Raw genomic sequence first — 23,110 nt, 5'->3', positions numbered from 1 at the left:
TGCCATTTCAGGGGATCTCTTCAAGGCCAGCCCATCAGGGGGCTTGGTGAGAAGCTAATCCTGTCACTCCATCAAAAAGGTGCTTTGGGGACCCATTTTGGAGGCAGTGATGAAAGGGTGGAGTGGGGAGGGCTCTGCCGGGGTGGTACAAAGCACCTGCATTGCACAGGATGAGGGGGTGTTTTGAACTTTATTCAGCCCCTGCCTTCCACTCCCAGCCGGGGCCCGGCCCTGACATCCCAGCCAGCGCCCCTCCTGCCCACCGCCAAGGGGCCAAAGGTGCTGCTACCTCCACACTCGCACTCGCCCCCCCCACCCCCCGCGCGGCGGCTCATTTGCATCTCCTCTCATTGGCCTCCAGGGGCAGCGTCCCCGCCCCGCCATCCCGGGGAGCCGCCGGTGGGGGGAGTGTCCGACCCAGCCTCCCGGCTACGCGCCCTGACAGGCGGAAGATTGAGCAAGTGGGAGGCAGGCAGGAGCCCGCTGCAGCTGCACCGCTGAGGCTCGGTGGGGGTCGCGCCGGAGGCAATCAACCATCGCCCCCCTCCGGGAGCGGGAGCCAGCATGCCGCCGCTGAAAGTCTGCATCATCGGGTCCGGGAACTGGTGAGTAGCGCCCGGAGCAGGGCCCGGATCCCGGAGCCGCTCGGCGGCTGCTCTCTGGGGCTGGCGTTCGGGGCGGGGGGCACGCAGGGGAAGCGGGTCCCTTCCCCCGGCTGCAGCGTGCTCGGCTCCGGCTCCTGCTCCCCGGCGATCTGCGCGCAGCGCCGTGCTCCCGCTTCTCCCGGAGCAGAAGTTACCGGCTCTTGTGTTCTCCAACCCGAAGTGGCGCCTGGGGCCGTGTTATCGAGGTTCGCCTGCAGGCAGCGCCGAGGGCGAGCGGGTGTCCCGGTGTCACAGGGAGAGTCAGACCCCCCCTGTCCAGGGCTTGTCTTATCCCGGCGCCTGTCAGCCCCCCTCCCGGGGCCCTGTTTCTCACACCTGTCCGCTGGTCTCCCCCAGCAGCACCTTTCAGCAATTTCTGCCTTTGCAAAGCCCCAGGGGCCGGCCGGCTCCGGGTGGGAGTCTGGATTGACTCCACTGAAGTCAGTGTAGCGGGTCCTGCTGGTCCTGGATTTATTTAAAATTCTCTAAACTACAAGTTCTATTGTGAGGCAGGGAGGGATTTTCTACCTGGGCTTATTTTTCTTAGACATGTCACAGATCTAAGTCATCGGGTTCAGGTTGGCTTTTGAGCTGGCACTGAGGACTGCCCGTGACCTGAGTGTTGGTTGGAAAGAGACACACAAGGGCTGGATCCTTTGACAGGCTGAGTTCATCATGAGAGGTGCCCAGTGCTCCTAATATCCACTGGAGTCAGCCAGGGAAGGGGGCACTCAGGACATTACAACAGGTTCTTAGCATTCCCCAGGATCAAGCCCCAGGGCCCTCGAAGTCAGTGAAATATTTGGGTAAAAAAAAAGTGAATCTGGTTTAGAGGCCAGAAAAAGCCATAGTAATTTGTAAACGTTTCCAGTTACAAAGCCAGGCACCTGTGGTCATAAAACATGCCTAGTGAACTGTACAAGACCTTTGGTCTTGATTGACCAAGAGAACTATATGCATCTATTAGTCTTTTTACTCTGTCTGCCAGGCCCCCAAGCTGACCTCCTTGTTTGTCTCATCCACCCGTTAAGTCTTATCTCAGACTGCAAGCTCTTTGTGGCAGGAACTGACTTTTGCTAGATACTTGTACAGTGCGCAGCATGTAGGAACCCAGCCTGGTTGGCCTCTAGGTACTGCTGTAATATAAATAGTATATAATAATAATGGGGCACTGTAAAAAAAGCCTATGACTAGTGGAAGGAGCTGTTCTTTACTTGTAGTTGTAGGATTTTACTGTTAGGTGCTAGGAGAACCCAGTTATAGTCCACATGAGAGTTTTTGGAATTCACACATCGGGGTATACACCCATCAGAACCCAGTGGCTCACAGCAGAGGAACATGTGCCACTAAGAATGGGAGAAAAAACAATAGAAATATGAAACACCGGGTACCTCTTAGTAAGAACTAATAGCATTTTAATGCCTAAATCTCAAAGTTTTGCAGAAGTGCTTAAGTGTTATCTGCATTTTTTAAGATGGGGAAATTGGGTAGCCAGGAAGCTTAAATGGCTTGCCCAAGATCACACAGAGAAAACAGCAGAATTAGGAACAGAATCCAGGTCTGCTGATTGCGCCTCCAGTGCCTTCTCCACTTGACTGTGCTCTGAGGGGAAGCACATAGCAGATACTTGGCTGTTCATGTAAAATGCATCTGGAAACCTAAAGGTAGCAAGTCCTCTGAGCCCTGTAGCTCTGCCGGAGAGCCAAGGCAGGAGGGTTCCATGGAGCTCCAGGAGTCTGTTGTGTCTTAGCTGTGCCTCGGGCCCCAGACTGACTGTGAAATAACCCCAGGCTCACCCATGCTTACATGCACTCTTCTTTTTGTAACTTTCAGGTAATGAACTGCCACTGAATGCAGTACATGTACATTCAAGTGCAGATCTCAGAACAATTATCTTAATATGCAGCTTAGGCACTAGGGAAAGGAATGTCTCTCCAAGATTCACATTCATCTGTATTTTAAAGGAACACTGTCTCACCCTAGAGATGACAAGTCAGATTTTGAAAAGCACCTAAGTAACTGAGAAGCCCAAATCCCATTTTCAGTCAATAGGATTTAGACTCCTAAACACCTAATTCACCTTTGAGAAGGGGACAAAGTGATTTTTCAAATTTGACTCAACATGTTCAAAATATAACACCCCCTCCCCCGGCAACAAAACCAGTTACACTGCACATTTTAATAACACTATTCCTCACTATCTCTGTACGCCAAGGGAATAACATTGGGCAGCCCTCCAGAGTTAGAACTGCAACAGTGTTAAAATTCCAGTTCCTGGCCTAGGCAACCCAAACTACTATCTGGACACTGGGTTTGCTGCAATTGCATACAGTAGGTGCGTCTGTGTCACCCTGCCTTTTTATTCACTCTAGATTTCTTGTTAGTGCGGTCTATAGCATCAGACCAGCCTGAAAGCCAGGAGGCCTCAGTTGTATTCCCAGCAGTGCCAGGAATTTTGTGGCTTCAGGCAAATCACTTTGCCGCTATGTGCCTCCAGTTATCCACCTGTAAAATGGGGTTATTGATATTTACTCACCTTTGTAGCACACTCTAATATTTATATAGGAAAATCCCAATATGCTAAGTATTATCAAAGCACTTTAGGGCTTGATCCTCTGAGAGGCTGCGCACCTCTTGCTTTCCATGGGAGCTGAAGATTCTCAGCACCTTGCAGAATCAAGCCATCTCATTTCATTCCCCTTCTGGCTCAGAAGAAGAACAGAGGTCAGTATGCCATGTATGAGCTGCTTATGTGAAAGGGCGAGGACTAACGCCAGTGCAGCCTTCATTTAACACCATGCCCACAGAGATTTAAAACCGTATTTGCATTTTCCTATAAACTATTTTAGCACCTTCCCCAGGAATCCACTGTTCTCCAGAAAGGTGCTGATACGGTTTCATATTGTTGTGAGAATTCAGCTATAAATGGGCCCTGGGTTTGTTGCAATCATATGAGTGAATATTGCCCTACCATTCTGCTCTCCTTCTTGTGAATCAGAAGGGAGTTGAAACGGGCATGAACATTGCTCCAGAAAGCACTTTGTGTGTGATCCACAACCCCCTGAAATCAATAATCTTTTCCCTAAGTGCTGTGGACTTTGGATTTTGCTTTCCTTCTGATTCATAAGAACAGAGTATGACTGAACAGCATAGCATGCACACTTGTGTGTGTGTGTGTGTGTGAGATCCAAATCTCTTAGTGGTTCTTTGGATTGTTTAAGCCAGGAGCTGGGTGGCATAGGGTAGTTGCAGCTGGTGGAAACGCATTTTAAACAGAAAAAAAATCATTTTTATTTAGTTGTTTTTTGAGCTTGTCGAAGTTGGAACAGTGTTTCTTCGAAATGCAGCCATAACAGAGTAATGTTTGCCTCTCACAGGCAGGTCATCCCTTCTATTGCCCTCTAACTAGCTATTTAGGTGACAGTTCAGGGATCGTTTCTGAGTCTCAGCAAGATAGTTGACACATGACACACATATTTCAACAGCTTCTCCCAGCTGCCCTTTGTCTGTGGTCACAGTGATCTTTATTATGCCAATGGTATCGGAAGCCTGATCACTGGTTTGGTTATGTAAATTAACTGCCAAACCAGAGGAGTAGTAGGTTTTGTTTGTTAGTAATAGTTCTGCTATTTGTTTTTAAAATACAGATTAATTTCTAAATGACAGCATCTCTGGGCCTGATCCTCCAAGAGGCTGAATGCCTTCCACTCCTATTCACTTCAGTAGGAGTTGGGGGTTCTCACTACTTTACAAGACTCAGCATGTATTAGTAGAGGAGCAAGCATCTCTTTAATGTAGGACAAACACAGACACACACACACACACACACACAAGTATGTGAAATGTTATTTGGCTGCCCTTTGTATAACCTGGGTAGATTGTTCCAGTTATTCCAGTATAATTAAACCATTATAATTCCACCAGCACAACTGGACACCCCATCTGGACACATTTATTCTGGAATAAGAGTGCTTTTTTTTTTTTTCCAATTTAGTTTAAATCATTTTCAGAGTGACATAAGCTAACCTTGAAATAAAACCCTCTTATTCCAGAATAAGTGCGTCCATCCACATGGGGAGTTATACCGGTATAACTATAGTAGTTCAAATGATAGTTCAGACCCTATCTCACATTGGTATAAGTTCCCCATGTAGATAAGCCTCTAGCTTATAAATTGCTCAGGGCAAGGATTGTCTTTTTGTTCCCTGTTTGTACAAAGCCTCGCACAATAGGGCCTTCATATATGAGTGGGATTCCTGGATGTTATTGTAACAGAAATTAAAGAAAAAGTCGCACTACTCCAATATTAATGTGCCATCCTGCTCCTCTGGGGTCTGACCCTGCTTCTACTGAAATTACTGGCAGCGTTGTCACTGACTTCAGCCAGACCAGGAGTCAGGCATTGCCATCCAAAAGTTCTAAGGACCATTAGCGCTCAGATCCAGCACTTGAAGCGTAGTACCAGTATTATTCATCTATCTTGGATCATGTTGTAAGAATTAGCAGGAAAAATCTGTCGACGATTTTTTTTTTACAGATTGGGTTTCTGTTGACCCATTAAATGGTATCTAATTAAAAAGGACAGCCTTCTATTAACTTTAATAAAATTGATCTTTGGAGAATTAAAGGGGTAACATTTACATGGGAGTGTCCCTTGGCTTTGTTTGCATAACTGAACCTTCCCTGCCAAGCTCCGAAAGTCGTCTCAGCACCGGTTTCACAGATAAAGCAATTCTTTCCAGAGGCTGGTTAGTGCTGCACTATGAATTTCAAATAGGTTAGGTAAAATAGAGCACCAGTTTTTGAACTCTTTGTTTATGTGCAAGTCTCCCACTAATTCACAGTGAGAATCTTCTGCTGCTGACTGCTGAATACTGCCTCCGATTTTTCTAAAATGATTTATTTAGTAACCTAGATTCCTTTGTGTTGCAGTCTTGTCAGTTTCAAAAGTGCCCCAGCAGCAGCCAAGCACATCAGGTATAAAGACTGCTGGAAGAACAGTCTGCTTCTCTGAGAGCAGCCAGTCCCTCATAAGCTATTAACAACTTTAAAGAGAGATTCCAGTGTGCTGGAGCCTACCTTTCAACTTAAAAATGAACTTGGATTGCTTAAAGGCCAGAACAAGCAGTTTCTCTTAACGTTTAGTGCTACTTAGCTGGTATCCGAAATAATCAGCATCGTGTTTTTATTCCGAAGTAATTTTAGATTTGCCTTTGTTGGCCTGATTTGCAAAGATGCCAAGTATCTGCAGTTGCCATTTAAATCAACGGGCGCTGTGGATGTTCAGCAACTTTGAAAATCAGGCCAACTGTTTATATTACAGTAGCGCCCAGAGGTTGCAGATGAGATCTGGCCCCTTTGTACTGTACTAGATACTGGGTATGCATTTGGTAAGAGACAGTCCCAGCCCCCAAGCGACAGATGAAGGAGTGGGGGGAAGCATTGTTATTCTCATTTTACAGACTGGGAACAGAGAAATTTAAATCATTTATCCAAGGCCACAGAGAAAATTTGTGGCAGAACCAGGAATCCCTGATCTCCAGTGTCCCAGGCCAGGGCTTTAACCACAAGACCAACCTTTCTTCCCAATGCATAGTCACTGCACAATTCCACAAACCCTCATCCTCTGATCAGTCTCCCATTCTGATGGGGGGAGCCGAGAAATGAAATATAAATTGATATAAATGTAGTATTAAATATGGTAGGACTTATATGACATCTGTTTTACAAAGAGAATCTTATGCCCCTTTAATGAAGGTTTCCCCCTGAAATGTTTACCTACGTAATTCACATTTGTAAATAACTTAAAAAATACAGTAGAATCAGTTACCAACTGACTGGTCAATCACACACCTCATTTGGAACCGGAAGTATGCAATCAGGCAGCAGAAGAGACCCCCAAAAAAGCAAATACAGCAGAGTACCATGTTAAATGTAAACTACTAAAAAAATAAAGGGAAAATTAAAAAAAAAAAAAAAAAAAGATTTGACAAGGTAAGGAACTGGTTTCTGTGCTTGTTTCATTTAAATTAAGATAGTGAAAAGCAGCATTTTTCTTCTGCCTAGTAAAGTTTCAAAGCTGTATTAAGTCAATGTTCAGCTGTAAACTTTTGAAAGAAGGGCCATAACGTTTTGTTGAGAGTTACGAACATTTCAGAGTTACGAACAACCTCCATGCCCCCAGGAGTTCGTAACTCTGAGGTTTTACTATAAACGTATTACCTTCATGATACCAGGCCTCAACACTCCCATGGTCTTTGGGTAGCCTAGGATTACTGCATACCTTGCCACCTGTCCAGCCGTCAATACTCAGGCAAAATGCCCATTGACTTCAGTGGGATTTTGCATGAATAAAGACAGTAAGATAGGGGCCCTTCTTCTGTTATTGCTTATTGAGCAATTGGCCTTGTGTAAACTGATTTAAGTCACTGCTATGTTTGAGTGAAGAGAGGCAGTTACAGCATGGTTTCCCTCTGCCCCAGTTGCAGAGCAGTTATGACTTGTAGTTTGAACAGTATCTAACTGGACTTAACCTTGGATATATCCTAGTGTTATCAGTTACAGATAACTGGCTAACACACACATTATGTTCTGTTCATCCTTCCAATTGCAGCTGTGTTGTAATTGGGTTGGGAACAAGCATATTGTAACCAGATCCTCTGACTCAGAAGTTGTATCTGTAGTGTGGGCAGGTCCTTAAAGGTCAAAGTAGGCTCAAAATTTTAACTTCTTTCTTAAAACTTAAAGACCACTAACCGGTATTTTCTTCTACAGTTAAATCAATTTTTTTGTTTAATTTAAGTTTTTTCCCTGTGGTGTTTATAACTCTAACATTACAGTATTTTGCTGCTAGGTAAGAGAAATCAGGGAAACTGGCTAACCTAATTTCGCTGTCCAAGGTGACAGAAAAGCAAGTAAATGCACCACATGACTGATGAAAAGTAAACTAGATGACTACAGTTGTTTCAGGTTTTAACCACCTAAGGTCTTGTTTGTCAAACAGTTAGATTTTAAGAGAGATTTCCACCCCTCAGTCAGCCCTTTCCTGGAGTGCAGCTATTCAGTCATTGATAGAAAAGTTTGATACATTTCAGGTAAGATACACAGACTTCATTGCATCCAGATTGCTCAGCAGCATCGTGTATCTTGGGTTACTTTACATTTCTTTGCCTCTTTTTTTAAAAAATAAGGTATTTGAGAAGCAAAACATTCTTCAAAATTCTGCTTTCAAAACGAGATGTAATGCTACATCATGCTTCTCACTCCTCACCCTTTAATATGTTAACCCTGGATTTCTGCCCACAATTGTATTTTACTTGGTATCCATTTTCTGTATCTCTCTAGGGGTGTTTTCTTGACTGAAGGAAGAGTCTTTTGTTAGGCTGAGTGAGCATATAAACATAGGTATCGTTTCTGTAATGGGGGGCCTTTCATCAGCTAGGAGTATTTTGCTCAATGCAGTTTGTGCTTCCAGTTATAACTAAGGGCAAGTCTACACTATGGCTTAAGTCGATCTAACTTCAAAAAGACACTCCTCTGAGCAACGCAAGTTACGGCAACCCAAGCGCTGTCCACACCTGTGCTATGTCGGTGGGAGATGACCTCCTGCCAACATAACTTCCACCTCTTGCAGAGATGGAGTAATTATGCTGATGGGAGATCGCTGTCCTGCTGGCATACAGCACCTTCACCAGATGCACTATAGTGGTGCAGCTGCAGCTGAGCCGATACAGCCCTTCCAGTGTAAACTTGCCCTAAGGTTACTCAGCTTTCTTAAGGAGATTGTTTCAAAACAAATATACAGAATCCTGTCTCTAAATATTTTACTTTGTTATACAGGGGATCTGCCATTGCAAAAATTATAGGCAAAAACATCCAGAAGTCTAACAGGTTTGATCCTGTTGTGAAGATGTGGGTGTTTGAAGAAATGATAAATGGGAGGAAACTCTCCGAGATAATAAACAAAGATCATGAAAACGTGAAGTATCTTCCTGGACACACGTTACCTAAAAATGTGGTAAGTTGGCTAAAGAACTGAGATGCTCTTACAGCTTTGAAAGATGGAAGGTGGGGGCCAGACTGAGAATTTCACAATCTCTGGTTTGTTTAAAAAAAAACACTTTAAAGTGGATGTAACGCTCGAGAGAGGTGATAGGTTGACTCAGGGGAAGCTAAAGTTCTTTGTTTAGATCTTAATTCTTCCCATGGAATTCCTATTACTTGGATCACTTACAACTAGATCTTAAAATATGAATTAGAGGGATTTCAATCCTGCTTTAACTGCAAACCTTACCTGTGGAGTTACTACCTCATCCTACTTATACATGCCAAGTATTAAGATTTCTCACATCTCTTTTCTGCCCAACTTACACTAGCATTTGCATAACTTCTGAATTTGACTCACTGCATCTCTTACAAATGTCTCATCTAAAGGACATACAACTTCAAACAAACCAGCTATATTTGGGTCTTTGTACATAAAGCCCCGATCTTGCCCTGCTGTAAATCAGCATATCTCCACATCATTTATAGAGCTAGGCTGATTTACACCAGTTGAGTACGTGGCCCATGGTGTCCACCCTAAACAAAATTACAGTTGTTTTAACTCCCCCTCCCTTTCTAACTGAGCGTTCAATAGAAAAGCTAACAGCTCTGGAATATAACAGCATGAATAGCATTGCTGTAATTACATGTGTGATTTCAGAATAGAAGAACTGAGGCACTTTAATTGGTAATGCAATGAAGTCTACCAAAAGCAAAAACTATAACTTTTACTGCTGCTCAAAATGTGTGATCAGACTAGATAATTTATAGCTTCATAAACTTAAAGAAACATGATCATTCTAAATTATTTATAGCTACTTAATTTAAAGCAAACAGAGTGACATTTTGCTTGTTCAGGAGCTTGCCATATGGCAGTGTTTTGGAAAGTAAAGAAGCTAGCACAGCATTTACAGAGTAGCTTTTAATTTGTGCAAACAGAAATTCACATGCTCCAGAAGAGTGGCCTCCTTGCTTGGAGAGCAGTTAATTTTTCTAAATTTGCTATTGTAATAGCATGTTTGCACTTACATGACTTGAAATTGACATATGTAGATTTGTTCTCCTTGGTCCAACACCTAGTGAGACTTGAACAACCTTGATTATTTTTACAACAACATAACAAGAGGAAAAGCCAGGTTTTTTTATTCCTCTCCCTGTAGCAGACTCACCCTAAGGCCTGATCTACACTGGAAAGTTGTACCAACAAAACCAGCCTTTTTCCAGCACAGCTGGTGTCCGTAAACTTACTCTTTTCTTGACAAAACCTTCCACTTTTTCCAGCGTGGTTATTCCCCTTTTCAGAGGAACACAAATCCCCTGCTGGTATAGTTCTATCAGCACAGCGGCTGTGTTGATGCACATGAACCTGTACTGGTATAAGCAGTCCTCCACCTGCAGTCCCATAATGCAACATACATTCCATTCATACATACAACATACTTTCTCTGGCAGCACTTTTGAACTCCACTGCCCAGGGGTCAGAGTGCCTGGAAGTCACCCTTGCTTCTAAATGCCATGGGCTGCCTTCACAGCCACATCTCTTCCTGTTATCTACTACCTTTTCGCTGAAATCACAGCTCCTTGCTTTTGGTCTCATGCTGCCTGGTCCAGGATGGAGGTGCTAGATTTCCTTGTACTCTGGGGAGAGGAGTGTCTGCAGGCTGCTTGGCTCCTGCAGGAAGAAGAACATTTACAGTGATGTGGTGAAGGAGATGGTGAAGCTCAGATATTTACTCCAAAGAAGAATCTCAGTGCTGCACAAAGGGTAAGGAGCTGAGGCAATTAGACCGGAAGGTGAAGAACACCACTAGGATTCTGAAGCCACCTGCATGTGCTGTACCTTTTATAACGTGCTGGATGCTATATTCAGCAGGGACTCTGTCACCTCTACTGTAGACACTTCCCATCCTGGGGTTTGTATCACACACGTCACGGTAGAATCTAAACAATGAGTAGCACTTCACCGTTTAAGTCATAAGTCTCCCGGGTCACATTAGCAGGATGATGCTATGGGAGAAGTGTGCATGAACAACTTGCTAGGAGGGTATGTTTTAATTAGTTAAAAATCAATCCTGTTTTCAGTGGCTCACTTCACTCCAATATGCTCTGTGGTAGAGTGGAATCCCCATTCACGTTGGTCTAACCGGATTAGACACTTGGACTTGGCCTGGTGTGGTTATTTAAAAAGAATGTGGAGCCTGGGCTTTGAAGGGGCTGATGTGGGGAGCTGCAGTTTGTCTAGCTGTGGGATTTGTATTATCTGGGACTGAAAGTGCTGTGTGATTTCTGGTCAACTCACACTATGGCACAGATGAAGGTCCCCACTCCTAGGGGAATATGTTCTCATTATTATAAATAAAGCCACTGGTAGCTGTGGCAGAGTTAAATTCAGCTGCTGTCTCCTTTGTAAACCTGTTTTGTTGTTAATTATTCCAATCGGAATGGCTAACACTTGGAACACGGTAGGTCTTGTCGGCTGGTTGGCATGTGTGTTAATTTTTGCAAATACTGGGCCAAATCGCTATCTCCTGCAGTAAATCCTGCTTGGGGAGGATAACTATAAGGATCCCCTGGCAGAGTTTCTCCCTGATCATTCCATCAGCATGAGAGGAGTAACCAACCCACTCATGGGGAGTCAGGGGATCTGCCCACAAACCTTGCAGATCCTCAGGGACCTTGAGGCATTCATAGGAAACCAGAGACATCTGAGAAGAGACCCTGTGCCTCCACACTGGGTCCTCCACTGCCTGTATGCCAGGGTCACTTGGCTGCCTTTAAGAACTACATTAAAAGGGGTGAAGGGGCTTCCCCACTCCAAGGGGCACTTGAGAAGGTAGTGCAGCAGTATGTTGTATTATACTTCCCACAACATCTCCACAGGGTTTGTATGGGACAGTGGTTTAAGAATATATGCTGCCTTCCTGGACATTTTGAACTGAAAGACAAAACCTGATTGCATTAAAGACAATACCTCTTTGTCAGAGCATTGATTAATTTAAGGATTCTATTTTTAATGCCCTCCTGTGATGGATTAGGTGTACAAATATTTTGTAGATATGTTAACTCACTCATGGTACAAGGGATAAATTTGTTTTATTTCCCCCTCGCTTTTATTCTAGGTGGCTGTAGCAGATGTAAGAGAAGCATCGACTGGGGCAGATATCTTCATCTTTGTTATACCCCATCAATTCATTACACGAATTTGTGACCAGATTGTTGGTCACATAAAACCTGGAGCATTTGGCATTTCACTGATCAAGGTAATTTGTGATCTCTACAGTCAATCTGTATGCAGTGAAAGAATAAGTATGCATTATGGAAAACTTGGGGCAGAAACTCTGCTCCCCAGCCAAGGATAAATGCATTTACTCTAATTCTGAAGAGCTACAAATCTAAAGCCTTCGTGCCCTATTCCATGTGCTCTCCCCTGGCAGGGCTGTTTTTGAGAGCACAAAAAACTGGACAGTAACATTTATAATCCATTTTACCAAGCTGAAATGATTTGCAGTTGGAATGGGGGGAGGCTATATGAAAAAGCTAAAGGAGCCAGAGACGTAATCCGTAAAGGAAAAAAATATTTTAGGAGGTTTTTCAAACGAAAAAGCTTTCATTGTGCCTATAACTTTGATTCTACTGCTCCTTCTTTACAATGGTTATAGAAAATATCTGATTTAAAACATGAACGGAAGGAAATACAATTACATTTTCAGACCTGCAATTCTCTAACTGTTCCCTCCTCTTCTCCCCCCCCCTTTTTTTAAGATTCTCCTGCAAACAGCAATATGAGAGAGACTTATTTCCTTATATAAACAAAACGGGCTGTGCTGTATCCCATTTCATAGAATGCGTTATGTTTAAATCTTGCATAAGAACATTAAAAAACCCACTACATGAAGACTTGATTATTTTACAACTATGGGAAGTTTAACATATAAAGGAAAAACAGCCTCACCATAAAGTAAAACCTTGGGGCATCCTGTGACACTGGCTCTAACACCTTTCGTTTAAAGGTGTCCCTCTAACATCATAGGGAGAACGGCATGCAGAGGGCCTATGCATTCGGCCTACGTTTCGCACACCGATGCTTTGCCACCATCATTTCTGTCCTTTTCTAATGACTTGTATTTGAAATGTTATCCTTTAACCAGGGGGTTGACGAGGGTGCCGAAGGCCTGAAGCTAATATCAGACATCATTCGAGAGAAACTGAAGATAGAAGTCAGCGTGCTCATGGGGGCCAATATAGCCAGTGAAGTGGCTGATGAGAAATTCTGTGAAACCACCATTGGTAATTATCATTCAGGGAGAAGTTACAGTCAAGAGCTCTGATGAGAACGTGAGAGGGGCCAGTATCCTGTCGTTCAACAGTGGCCAGTGCCAGGTGCTTCAGAGGGAATGAACAGCACCGGTAATCGTCAAGTGATCCATCCCCGGTTGCCCATTCCCAGCTTCTGGTAAATGGAGGCTAGGGACACTTCAGAGCATGATTTTGCATCCCTGCCTGTCCTGGCTAATAGCCATTGATGGACCTATCCCCCGTGAACTTCTCTAGTTCTTTTTTGAACCCTGTTATAGTCTTAGCCTTCACAACATCCTCTGGCAAAGAGTCCACAGATTGACTCCGCACTGTGTGAAGAAATACTTCCTTTTGTTCGTTTTAAACCTGCAGCCTATTAATTTCATTGGGTGACCCCTAGTTCTTGTGTTATGAGAAGGAGTAAACAACACTCCCTTATTTACTTTCTCCACACCAGCCATCATTTTACAGCCCTCTATCATAACTCCTCTTAGCTGTCTCTTTTCCAAGCTGAAAAGTCCCAGTCTTATTAATCTCTCCTCAGATGGAAGCTGTTCCATACCCATAATCATTTTTGTTGCCCTTTCCTGTAGCTTTTCCAATATTTCTTTTTTGAGAGGGGGTGACCAGATCTGCATGTGGGCATCTCATGAATTTATAAAGAGGCACTATGATATTTTCTGTCTTATTATCTATCCCTTTCCTAATGATTCCCAACATTCTGCTAGCTTTTTGACTGCCATTGCACACTGAGTGGACGTTTTCAGAGAACTATTCACTATAACTCCAAGCTCTCTTTCTTGAGTGGTAACAGCTAATTTAGACCCCATCATTTTTTGTGTATGTTTGGGATTATGGTTTCCAATGTGCATTACTTTGCATTTATCAACATTGAATTTCATGCGCCATTTTGTTGCCCAGTTTTGTGAGATCCCTTTGTAACTCTTCACAGTCTGCTTTGGACTTAACTATCTTGAGTAGTTTTGTATCATCTGCAAATTTTGCTACCCCACTGTTTACCTCTTTATCTAGATCATTTAGGAATATGTTGAACAGTATTCGTCCCAGTACAGACCCCTGAAGGATTAGTTCTACCACAAATATTCATTTCTAGTTCCCGCAACCCCTAGCAGACGAATAGGAAAGCATCTAAAGATAGCAACAGAGTATAATGTGTAATTGAAACAGAAATCTTTGAAGGGTTTCTGAAAAGTTTTACGTTTACAGCACTTACTAAAACTCTGAACTCCTTCCCTTGAAGAAAATAGCCACATTTCCATGAAATGCAATGGAAACAGGATCAGAATAAAAAAACAGCAGGTGCTAACAGATGCAGATATTAGCTAATCTCTGCCATGAAAAATTAGGGTTCAACTCTCCTCCTACAGCACTTAATAGAAGACTCCTACTGATATCAAAAAGATCATATCAAATCCTTCAGCTGCTGACATACTGCAAGGAAAGTGCAGCCAGCCTGCCAAAGCCTCCCTTCACCCCCATCTTAAATTTCTCATCCCTCCCACCTCTTTGTAACTGAAATTGTAACACTCTCTCTCTCGCTCGCTGAAAAAGCACAAAACTTTCAGTGGTGGCTCTCACCTTTACATTTTTACAGTATCTTAAAATCTATTGTGAAAATTAAAAATGCAAACCAGGCTTCTTGTGAGCTCGAGCACTAATCCCAGGGCTGCAGGACTGAAGCAGCTCCGGCTTGATCTTGATCTTTAACAACATAGGGCCTGATTGTCAGAGGTGCTGGGCACCCAGAACTCCCGCTGGAACAGGGACTGCTAATGCTCAGCCTATTGAAAATCATGGCCACCTACCTCTTATGAAAAAACGTTAGGGAAAGCCTCATTCAAAGATCCCCACCCAGCTTTCCCAACAGCACTGCCTTTCAGGACCAAACGCCCGCCCCCACCTTATCAGTTATCAAATGACTGTTTTAACGGTCTGATACATGACTTTGGTGGGGCTGCTAACAAGATTTTTCTAACAATGCCAATACTGAATGTCTTGTTTCTGTGGACCCTCCTGGAAGCGGGAACACGTGTGGCATTCTGAGATATTTGCTTCCAGTGCATTAGCGATACTTAGCAATTATGCTATTTTACATTTTCAAAGCAATGTGCAAACATGAATTGACCCTTACACCCACTAACAGGCTAAGTGACTTGGCCAGATCCATACAGAGAGTCAACAGCTGAGCCAGGATTAGAGCTAAGGAGTTTAACTCAATCCTGTGCTCAGCCAGCTGTAGCCCTTGGGCAGGGCGGGGTGAACGAAAGGCATATTTGTGTAAATCAATGCATTACACTGTAAGACAGACGTTTCACCGGCATAAGTGGCAGCACACACAGCATCTCCCACCAACACAGGCTGCTCGTTGATGTGGTTTATTATGTCAATAGGAGAGCTCTCTCCTCTTGGCATAGAGCAGCAACACGAGTGATCTTACAGCAGTGCAGCTGCATTGGTACAGCTGTGCCACTGTAAGCTCGCTAGTGTAGACCTGGCTTTAGACCAGAAAACACTCAGCAAGATTTGTAATTATACAGGCTAACTACATCAGGGGGCAGAGATGGGTGCTGGAGGCTGTCCACCTGTGACTACTTGAAGTGTTATTGAACAAATGTTTGGCTAAGGCATTTTGACTTGTGTGGTTATCCTGGCTCCCAGCTGCAAGAACTGGTATCGGTTTATAAATCTCCCTTTAATAATGTCTAGTTATATAGATTGCAAAACTTAACCCAAACCCTTCCCCTACAGTAATCCCCCTGCTTCAGTATCTTGTTAAACATACACATTTTGTCCACCCTGTAACTCATGTAATAAAGAAATGTGTAACTCCCATCCTTCCTTCCACAGGGTGCAAAAATGAAAAGCACGGGCAGATCTTTAAAGAATTAATGCAGACCCCAAATTTCAGGATTACCGTGGTGGATGACTGTGATACAGTGGAGATCTGTGGAGCCTTAAAAGTTAGTGATTCCAAACCAAATACATTTTTTGGGGCCAAATTCTATCCTCAAATGTCTCATTGCAATATTGCACGGTCTAGTACTGGCTCCACCCCTAAGCTGTTATATAGCCTTGGGCAAATCATATGAGAATATTTATGTACCTCATAAATGTGTTGAGGTTACATTGTATAATTTGTTTTGAAATGCTTTACAAACACTTTCCTTAGTGTAGGTATACATGCATCTGAAAGCAGAATTTGGTCCTCAATATTTCCTTGTCTAGGTAACTCATAAGCTCTTAGCTGTAGCAATTCCTACATAACACAATGTTACCCTGATCTTATTTGGTGTCTTAAGGCACATTTGTAATATAAATTCAAGCCACAATTAGACATAAACCTTAACAAGTGAGATTTCTTTATCCAAGAGCAAGTATTTTTTTAAAGAGGTGACAAAAGGATTGATTCCTGGTTGAAGCAAATGTTTTCTTTCCAAAGTTCAAGTTGTAACTTACAAGGAAATAAGACTGTAAGCTCTGTGGGACAGGAGCCATGCAGCACATTCAGGAATACTGGTACTCCAATCCTGATTAGCACCTCTGCATGCAACTGCTATGTAGATGAGAAATAATAGTGTAGTTGTAAAGCCTGTTCCAAGCAGCACTTGAGAGAGATGAATAGTTTGCTTTGAAACATATTGAAAATGCACTCCAGCGTACAGCTCAGTCATGTATATTCTTATCACTCAACTTGTCCTGACCAAACAGCATTGTTAGTTTGAATAGAATCTGCTACATGTGGTTTACCTACAAGGAAAGTAGTCACTTCTACACACACACATATATCCCAGGCACTTTTCAGCCACACAGTGGAGTGGGTTTTTTTGTATGGAAATAGCCCAGTTCTGCTCCTACTGAAATGAGAGTTTCAGCAGTGATGGTGCAGAGAGCAAAATTGGGGCATGATCATTTCTGGGGACTTCAAATATAAAAGTAGCCACACTAAAGCCACCTAATATAATATAGTGTGAACTACACTGTCTTTGAATACAAAGTGTGGGATATTTTTTATTAAGATAAATGGTGGAACCTCTTTTAGACTTTTATAAGGACGCTAAAATGTTCCCGTAGGCATAGGTCAAGTTTGATCTAAAGAAGCATGAGCTTCTGCAACCAGTGCCTGTTTAGATTCTGTATGGAGGTGTAGAAACCCAGGGTAGGAAAAAAGTCAATTAAAAGTAAGAATAGAAGGGGCACTGGATCCTGATGCCAACCTGGCAACAAAGGGGGAAAATTATTCTATACACATTATATAGGCCCAATTTTAAACATACTGCCTCTAGTTTTGCACACAGAAGTAAAAGTGTGTAAAATGTTTTTTAGGCCTTCGAATTCCAACTACTTGACATTTGGGAACAAATAGACATTTAAGTGCTATGAAGTATGTTCACCAATATTTGGAACTGGAATGCCAGGACTATTTACAGAGTTCTCTTACAATTAGCAGATGTTATCCAAGAACTGTACCTCTTGTCTAACTTGGTTCCCTTTTCTCTTTTGCACGTTTTCCATTAAACTGGTATAGAACATCGTCGCAGTAGGAGCTGGGTTCTGCGATGGATTGGACTTTGGCGATAATACAAAGGCAGCAGTTATTCGTTTAGGCCTCATGGAAATGGTGGCCTTTGCAAAGCTGTTCTGCAGAGGTCCGGTATCAATAGCTACTTTTCTGGAGAGCTGTGGGGTTGCTGATCTAATCACTACCTGCTATGGGGGACGCAACAGGAAAGTAGCAGAAGCCTTTGTGCGGACAGGAAAAGTAAGGAGCATTTTTGAGGCATCATAAGCCCATGCATTAATAAATTGTGCTTTACAGACACATCAGTAGTAGTCTTCCTGATGAAAGGATAACACTGGCAGCAACATTCCCTCTGATCTAGGAGAGGAGGGTTCAGAAGTGACTTACTCTCTTTGCCCTCTGCAAAGACTATTTCAAGGAATGGTGTAGCACAGGTTATTCCAGGTACTTTCTGAGAGTTGAAAGCTTTGGACTGAACAGAGATGGACGAAAATAAATTGGAAGGAGAGAGAATAGTATCCACAATTCTAGTACAAGTGAAAATCTTCCCCCTTGGGAGAGCACATCAGGTCCTGCCTCCCTTCTGCTTATAGAAGCAAAGGTTATATAATGTGGATTGTATGCCTCAGCTACTGCTTAGGGACCTGAGAAAGAATCTGTTCAAGCTTCCCACTACCTTCTGTTCATTAATCACTTGGCTTATAACAAAAGTACAAGGCAAGCGTGGGCTGTAGTTGTCACTGCATTCTTTTATCTAACGTTTTCAGAACCCTTCTGCTTGAAACACCCTGTTGAGTTGTGCAGCTTCCTTTATTCGGTTTGTAGAGATCATTCTCATTTCTTCTAGTCTATTGAGGAGCTAGAAAAAGAGATGCTGAATGGACAAAAGCTACAAGGGCCTCAGACTTCAGCTGAAGTCTACAAGATCCTGAAACAGAAAAACATGATTGATAAGTAAGTAATTTGCCTTTTGACTATCAAGTTGACAGCCTTGTTATGACCAGAAATTATTACTAGTTGACAACTATTTAAAGGTCCTTATGAAACAAGTGTGTAGTATGTCAATGTCCATAAGAACAGGTGTCCACATCTTATCTCAAGGCACCATCACAATTCACATTAGCCTGCACCCTTATTTGCACTGTCAACAAAACAGGCCAAAGGCTGACTGGCATGCAGAATGAACTACTTCACCTAGCAATGGTCCTGTCCAAAACACATTTGAGATGCAGTAGTGGGGGCAGCTTGGGTACCTGGTCTGTAGATAAATAGGATTTCATCCTCTGCTGTCACTATTACACCTTTCACTAATACTAGCTACAATATGAACTTTAATTAGTGTCTTCTCTTAGTATACTATGCAGTATAATCTTTCTAAACAAAGACTGCTTGTGTGCTGAAAAATTTCTATGCACTCGTAGCATTTTAGTGGCACAAAGGGACACTATTGCAGTACAGAACCATTTAACACCATTTCCTTAATGACCTGAAAAATCAAAAAAGGAATCGTAGAGGAAGTGGAAACATGGACGAATTACTAAGGAGTACAAAAGAAAAGTGTAAGCATGTTGGGACAATAAAAAGGATAAGGCACAAAATGAGTTACACTCAGCAAGGACAAAAAGGCAATAAGGTTATTTAAATACATTACGATCAAGGGAAAGATGAATGAAAGTGTAGGTCCTCTATGGGGTGGTAGGAGGGGAAGAAAAGCTAATAACGGATTACATCAAGAAGGCTGAGGTGTTTAATGCCTACGTGGCTTCAGTCTTCACTAAAAAGGTTAATGACCAGATACTTAACACAATATTAACAAGGGAGAAAGGATAGCAGTCCAAAATAGAGAGAGAACAGATTAGATTAGAGAATATTTAAATTAGATGTATTCAAGTCTGCAAGGTCTGATGAAATTCATCCTAGGGTACTTAATGAACTAGCTGAAGCAATCTCAGAACCATTAGCAATTATCTTTTGAATACTCATGGAGAACTGGTGGGGTCTCAGAGGACTGGAGCAGAGCAAACATAGTACCTATCTTTAAAAAGGGAAACAAAGAGGACCTGGGGAATTATAGACCAGTCAGACTAACATTGATTGACACCTGAAAAAATACTAGAACAAAATTAGACAATCAATTCATAAGCACCTACAGGATAATAGGTTTATAAGGAATAGCCAGCATAGACTTGTCAATGACAAATCACGACAAACCAGCCTAATTTCCTTTTTTAATAGGGTTACTAGCCTACAGGATGGGGAAGGAAGCAGTAGATGTGATATCTTGATTTCAGTAAGGCTTTTGATATAGTCTCACATGACACACAAACAAATTAGGGAAATGTCTAGATGAAATTACTACAAGGTGGGTGCACAGCATGCTGAAAGACTACACAAGGAGTAGTTATAAAGGGTTCATTGTCAGACTGGAAAGGCATATCTAGTGGGATCTAGTGGTCAGTACTAAGCCTGGAACTACTTAGTATTTTAATTAAATGACTTGGATGACTGAGTGGAGAGTGTGCTTATAAACATTTGTGGATGACAAAGTGCTTGCAACCTTGATGATGATTCAAGGTCTATCCAAGCCCTACATTTCTATTATTCTATATTTGCACTTCAGATTATGAATTAAATATTTTAATTACGGTTAGCCTTTGCCTCAGCTTGAACAACGAAAGTAGATGAGTATTTCTTTCGGGTTCTCTGAGAGTAGCACGCTGTAGCAGTATTTAGCGTGGAAAGTACTGTGAGGATGCTTTTAAAAAATACCTCTTCCATTGTAATTTTAATTATGGAAAAACTATTGATTTTAGATTTCATAAAAGCTTGTTTTGACAACCTATAAATTAAGCCAAAAATTGACCGGTGTCCCTTTAATGATATTCTAAATTATACACTTAGTTTCAAATCAGTTCCATTCTCTCATTCTTGACTGTACAATTATCTAACTTAAAAGGCAACCAGTAAAAGGAAAAATTTCTTTGCTTTTTTAAGGCTATGTAAGGAAATCCATGTGAGATTCAGTTCTGCATGGTTTAGCCTTAGAAATATCAGGAATATCACATCTTGTCTTTGCTGGAGGACTCCTTGGGAGGAGCAGGGAGCAAAAGTGAGAGCTTTCTCAGCCCTTAATTGAAAGCACAGGTTGTTGAGTTTTTTCCATACAGCTCTCTTCTTCCATTGTTTGTCAAGCATTAGTGTTCAATAGGCATATTACCTTCCTTACCCCAAGATAAACAGTCTAACACTACTTTCCTCTCAGTTGGTCCAGTTTCGTTCTCTTTGTACTTGATGTCTTAATCCTACCACTAGCTCTCCAGTCATCCAGACAATCTCCAGAGGGAAAAAAGTAGATAAAGACCTAAAATTTTGCGGGAGAAAAAAACCAAACCCTTAAATTGTTTTACAGCCTAAAGCAGAAAAAGGCAGCACATTTCCCCCCATTTTTATAGGTCTCGAGAATATTGGAGCTGTTTGCACAATGTAAACTTTCAAAACCACTAATTATTTCATCCTCCTTTTAGGTTTCCATTGTTCTCAACTGTCTACCAGATCTGCTATGAGGGTAGGTTGGTCCAGGAATTCATCTCTTGTCTACAGAATCATCCACAACACATGTAAGAATTTCATGTGGCTCATCCAGTTGTGCATTCGTCTCTTCCGGGCTCTGCTTGGTAGTAAATTAAAGCAGCCAAATAAGTCATGTGGCTCATAACTGTTCTTGTAAAGGCCATGTAGAAATTTTTTTTTTTGTAAAGTCAGCCTGAATATTTCAATATTATCTCCAAGGACGTGAGATGGATACAGGATTTAATAACCTTAATATGGGTTTGACTTGGGTTGGTCATTTCAGAATCAGCCCCAGGAGAATTCTTCTTTCCTGTTGATTGTAAGCAGTTCCCATACTCATCTGCCCCACACAAGTCAAATCTAATTCTCATGCATCTTATCACTTTGCCCACTAACGTTTCCGACACAGAAACAGTGCAAAGATGCATGCAATTTGGAGAAAAACATTTGGAAAATAAATCAATATCAGTTAATTTTTCCTTAAGGAAAGATTGCCTCAGTGCTGTCAAATGGACAAACATGCTTATACAGTTCCCCTAAATACAGTTGCATTTCCAAAGCAAGGTGTCTATATAATTTCTTACTTAATTTGGTTTCCTAATAGAAAGCTTTTGTGAAAAAAGATAATTGTTACTTACTCAAATATGACTGAATGTTCAGTAGACACAAACAAAGCAGCTTAATATAATGAAAACCTTACCTCTGAAGATCCCAAATGTCCTGGTGAGGGATTTTCATTACTTTCTTTTCTGAAGGTACAAGGATTTTGGAGGGATTAAATGCATGTGTGTTTAGTATCTGTATTTCTTAACGATTTATACCTAGTAATTATCATGAATCAAGAAAATAAAATGTACCTGAGACTGGTAATTAGGGTCCAAGCTCCACCCTGATGGACATCCTGTGCGATGTTGTTAATTTCAATGGAGTTGCAAGTGTGCAAAGGGGTAGAAAATTAAAGCTCTTGAGGTTTCATTGTTATACAAACACAAAATAACTGCAAAAAATGCACCAACTTCCTAGAAGATTACATAGATGAATGAGTATGCTGCATTTTAACTCTAGGAAGAAGGTTCCATTAGAGACCAGTGCAGCTTCATGCATCACCCAGTAGACAGCATTGCAGCCAGAGCCCGGCTCCTCCTAGAGATTAAGCTAGGCATTTCCATTATGCATTCTACACTCAAATATCTACATCACTTCTGAATCTTAGTGACATCCATGCTGATTCATGCACCAATATTGTAATTTTGCTATGGTAATTTTGGTAGCCAGGTTTCAAGGCTAATTTAACTTTTTAAACACTGTTTTATAACTATTCGGGCAAGTCTGCATATTTGATGTTTTCCAGGGTTAAAAGCCCTCTATGAAATGAATAGTGATACCTTTTTGTGTTCCAACCCCTCTGAAAAAATGGATACATTAAGAAAGGATGTAACTTACATTTTGTACAACACTGCCTCTGTTTCCGAATCATGCCAAGGCATAAATTACTGTTTTATAAATTCTCTAGACAAACACTAAAGTAAAAGATTTTTACATTAGAATTTTCTTCCACATTTTACAAGAACCCTATTATATCCTTGACATTGATTTGTTCAGATTAAAATATAGAACTATGGAAAGAAATCAAAAAATCTCAGCCTTAAAGCTAATCGGGAAACAACCACACAACTCCCATTAATTTCAGTGGAAACCATGTGCCTAAATTCCCTACACAGCTTTGAAAACCTCAACCTAAGTCTTCTCAGGGTTGAATGTAAATATGTTGGATGGCTTTTAAATGGAAAGCACAATCATGGGTTTGAACTTTTAGCTCCTTTCTTTGCTCTCCTTTGTCACACCAAACTCCATTTGAAGTCATTTTAATATTTTGACAATGTATGTCAAGTATGCATTAATGTAAGTATAAAGCAATTAACTCTGCTAAATTTATAAACATTTGCTGTAATTTCAGTTTTCAAAGGCACTGTTAAAATAATTGACAATTCTAGTACATAAATTACTTTCACCTTGA

The 23,110-nt window shown here is 41.8% G+C and overlaps 1 protein-coding gene across 1 annotated transcript; it reads left to right on the top strand.

Moving 5' to 3' along the window:
• Positions 1–453: 453 nt before the first annotated feature.
• LOC137153807 (glycerol-3-phosphate dehydrogenase 1-like protein) lies at positions 454–23,110 on the top strand. Its single transcript, XM_067549595.1, has 8 exons — positions 454–605; positions 8,484–8,661; positions 11,807–11,947; positions 12,836–12,974; positions 15,852–15,964; positions 17,530–17,763; positions 18,371–18,477; positions 21,048–23,110. The coding sequence occupies exons 1-8, from the start codon at positions 565–567 to the stop codon at positions 21,142–21,144; spliced, it is 1,050 nt and encodes a 349-aa protein (XP_067405696.1). The 5' UTR covers positions 454–564; the 3' UTR covers positions 21,145–23,110.

The sequence above is a fragment of the Emydura macquarii genome, unplaced genomic scaffold (genome assembly GCF_026122565.2).
Source record: "Emydura macquarii macquarii isolate MOO-44397 ecotype Brisbane River unplaced genomic scaffold, CSIRO-AGI_Emac_v2 contig_1253, whole genome shotgun sequence".
Taxonomy (NCBI): domain Eukaryota; kingdom Metazoa; phylum Chordata; order Testudines; family Chelidae; genus Emydura; species Emydura macquarii.
The sequence above is the reverse complement of the archived record's forward strand: the minus strand, read 5'-3'. Positions and strand labels throughout refer to the sequence as shown.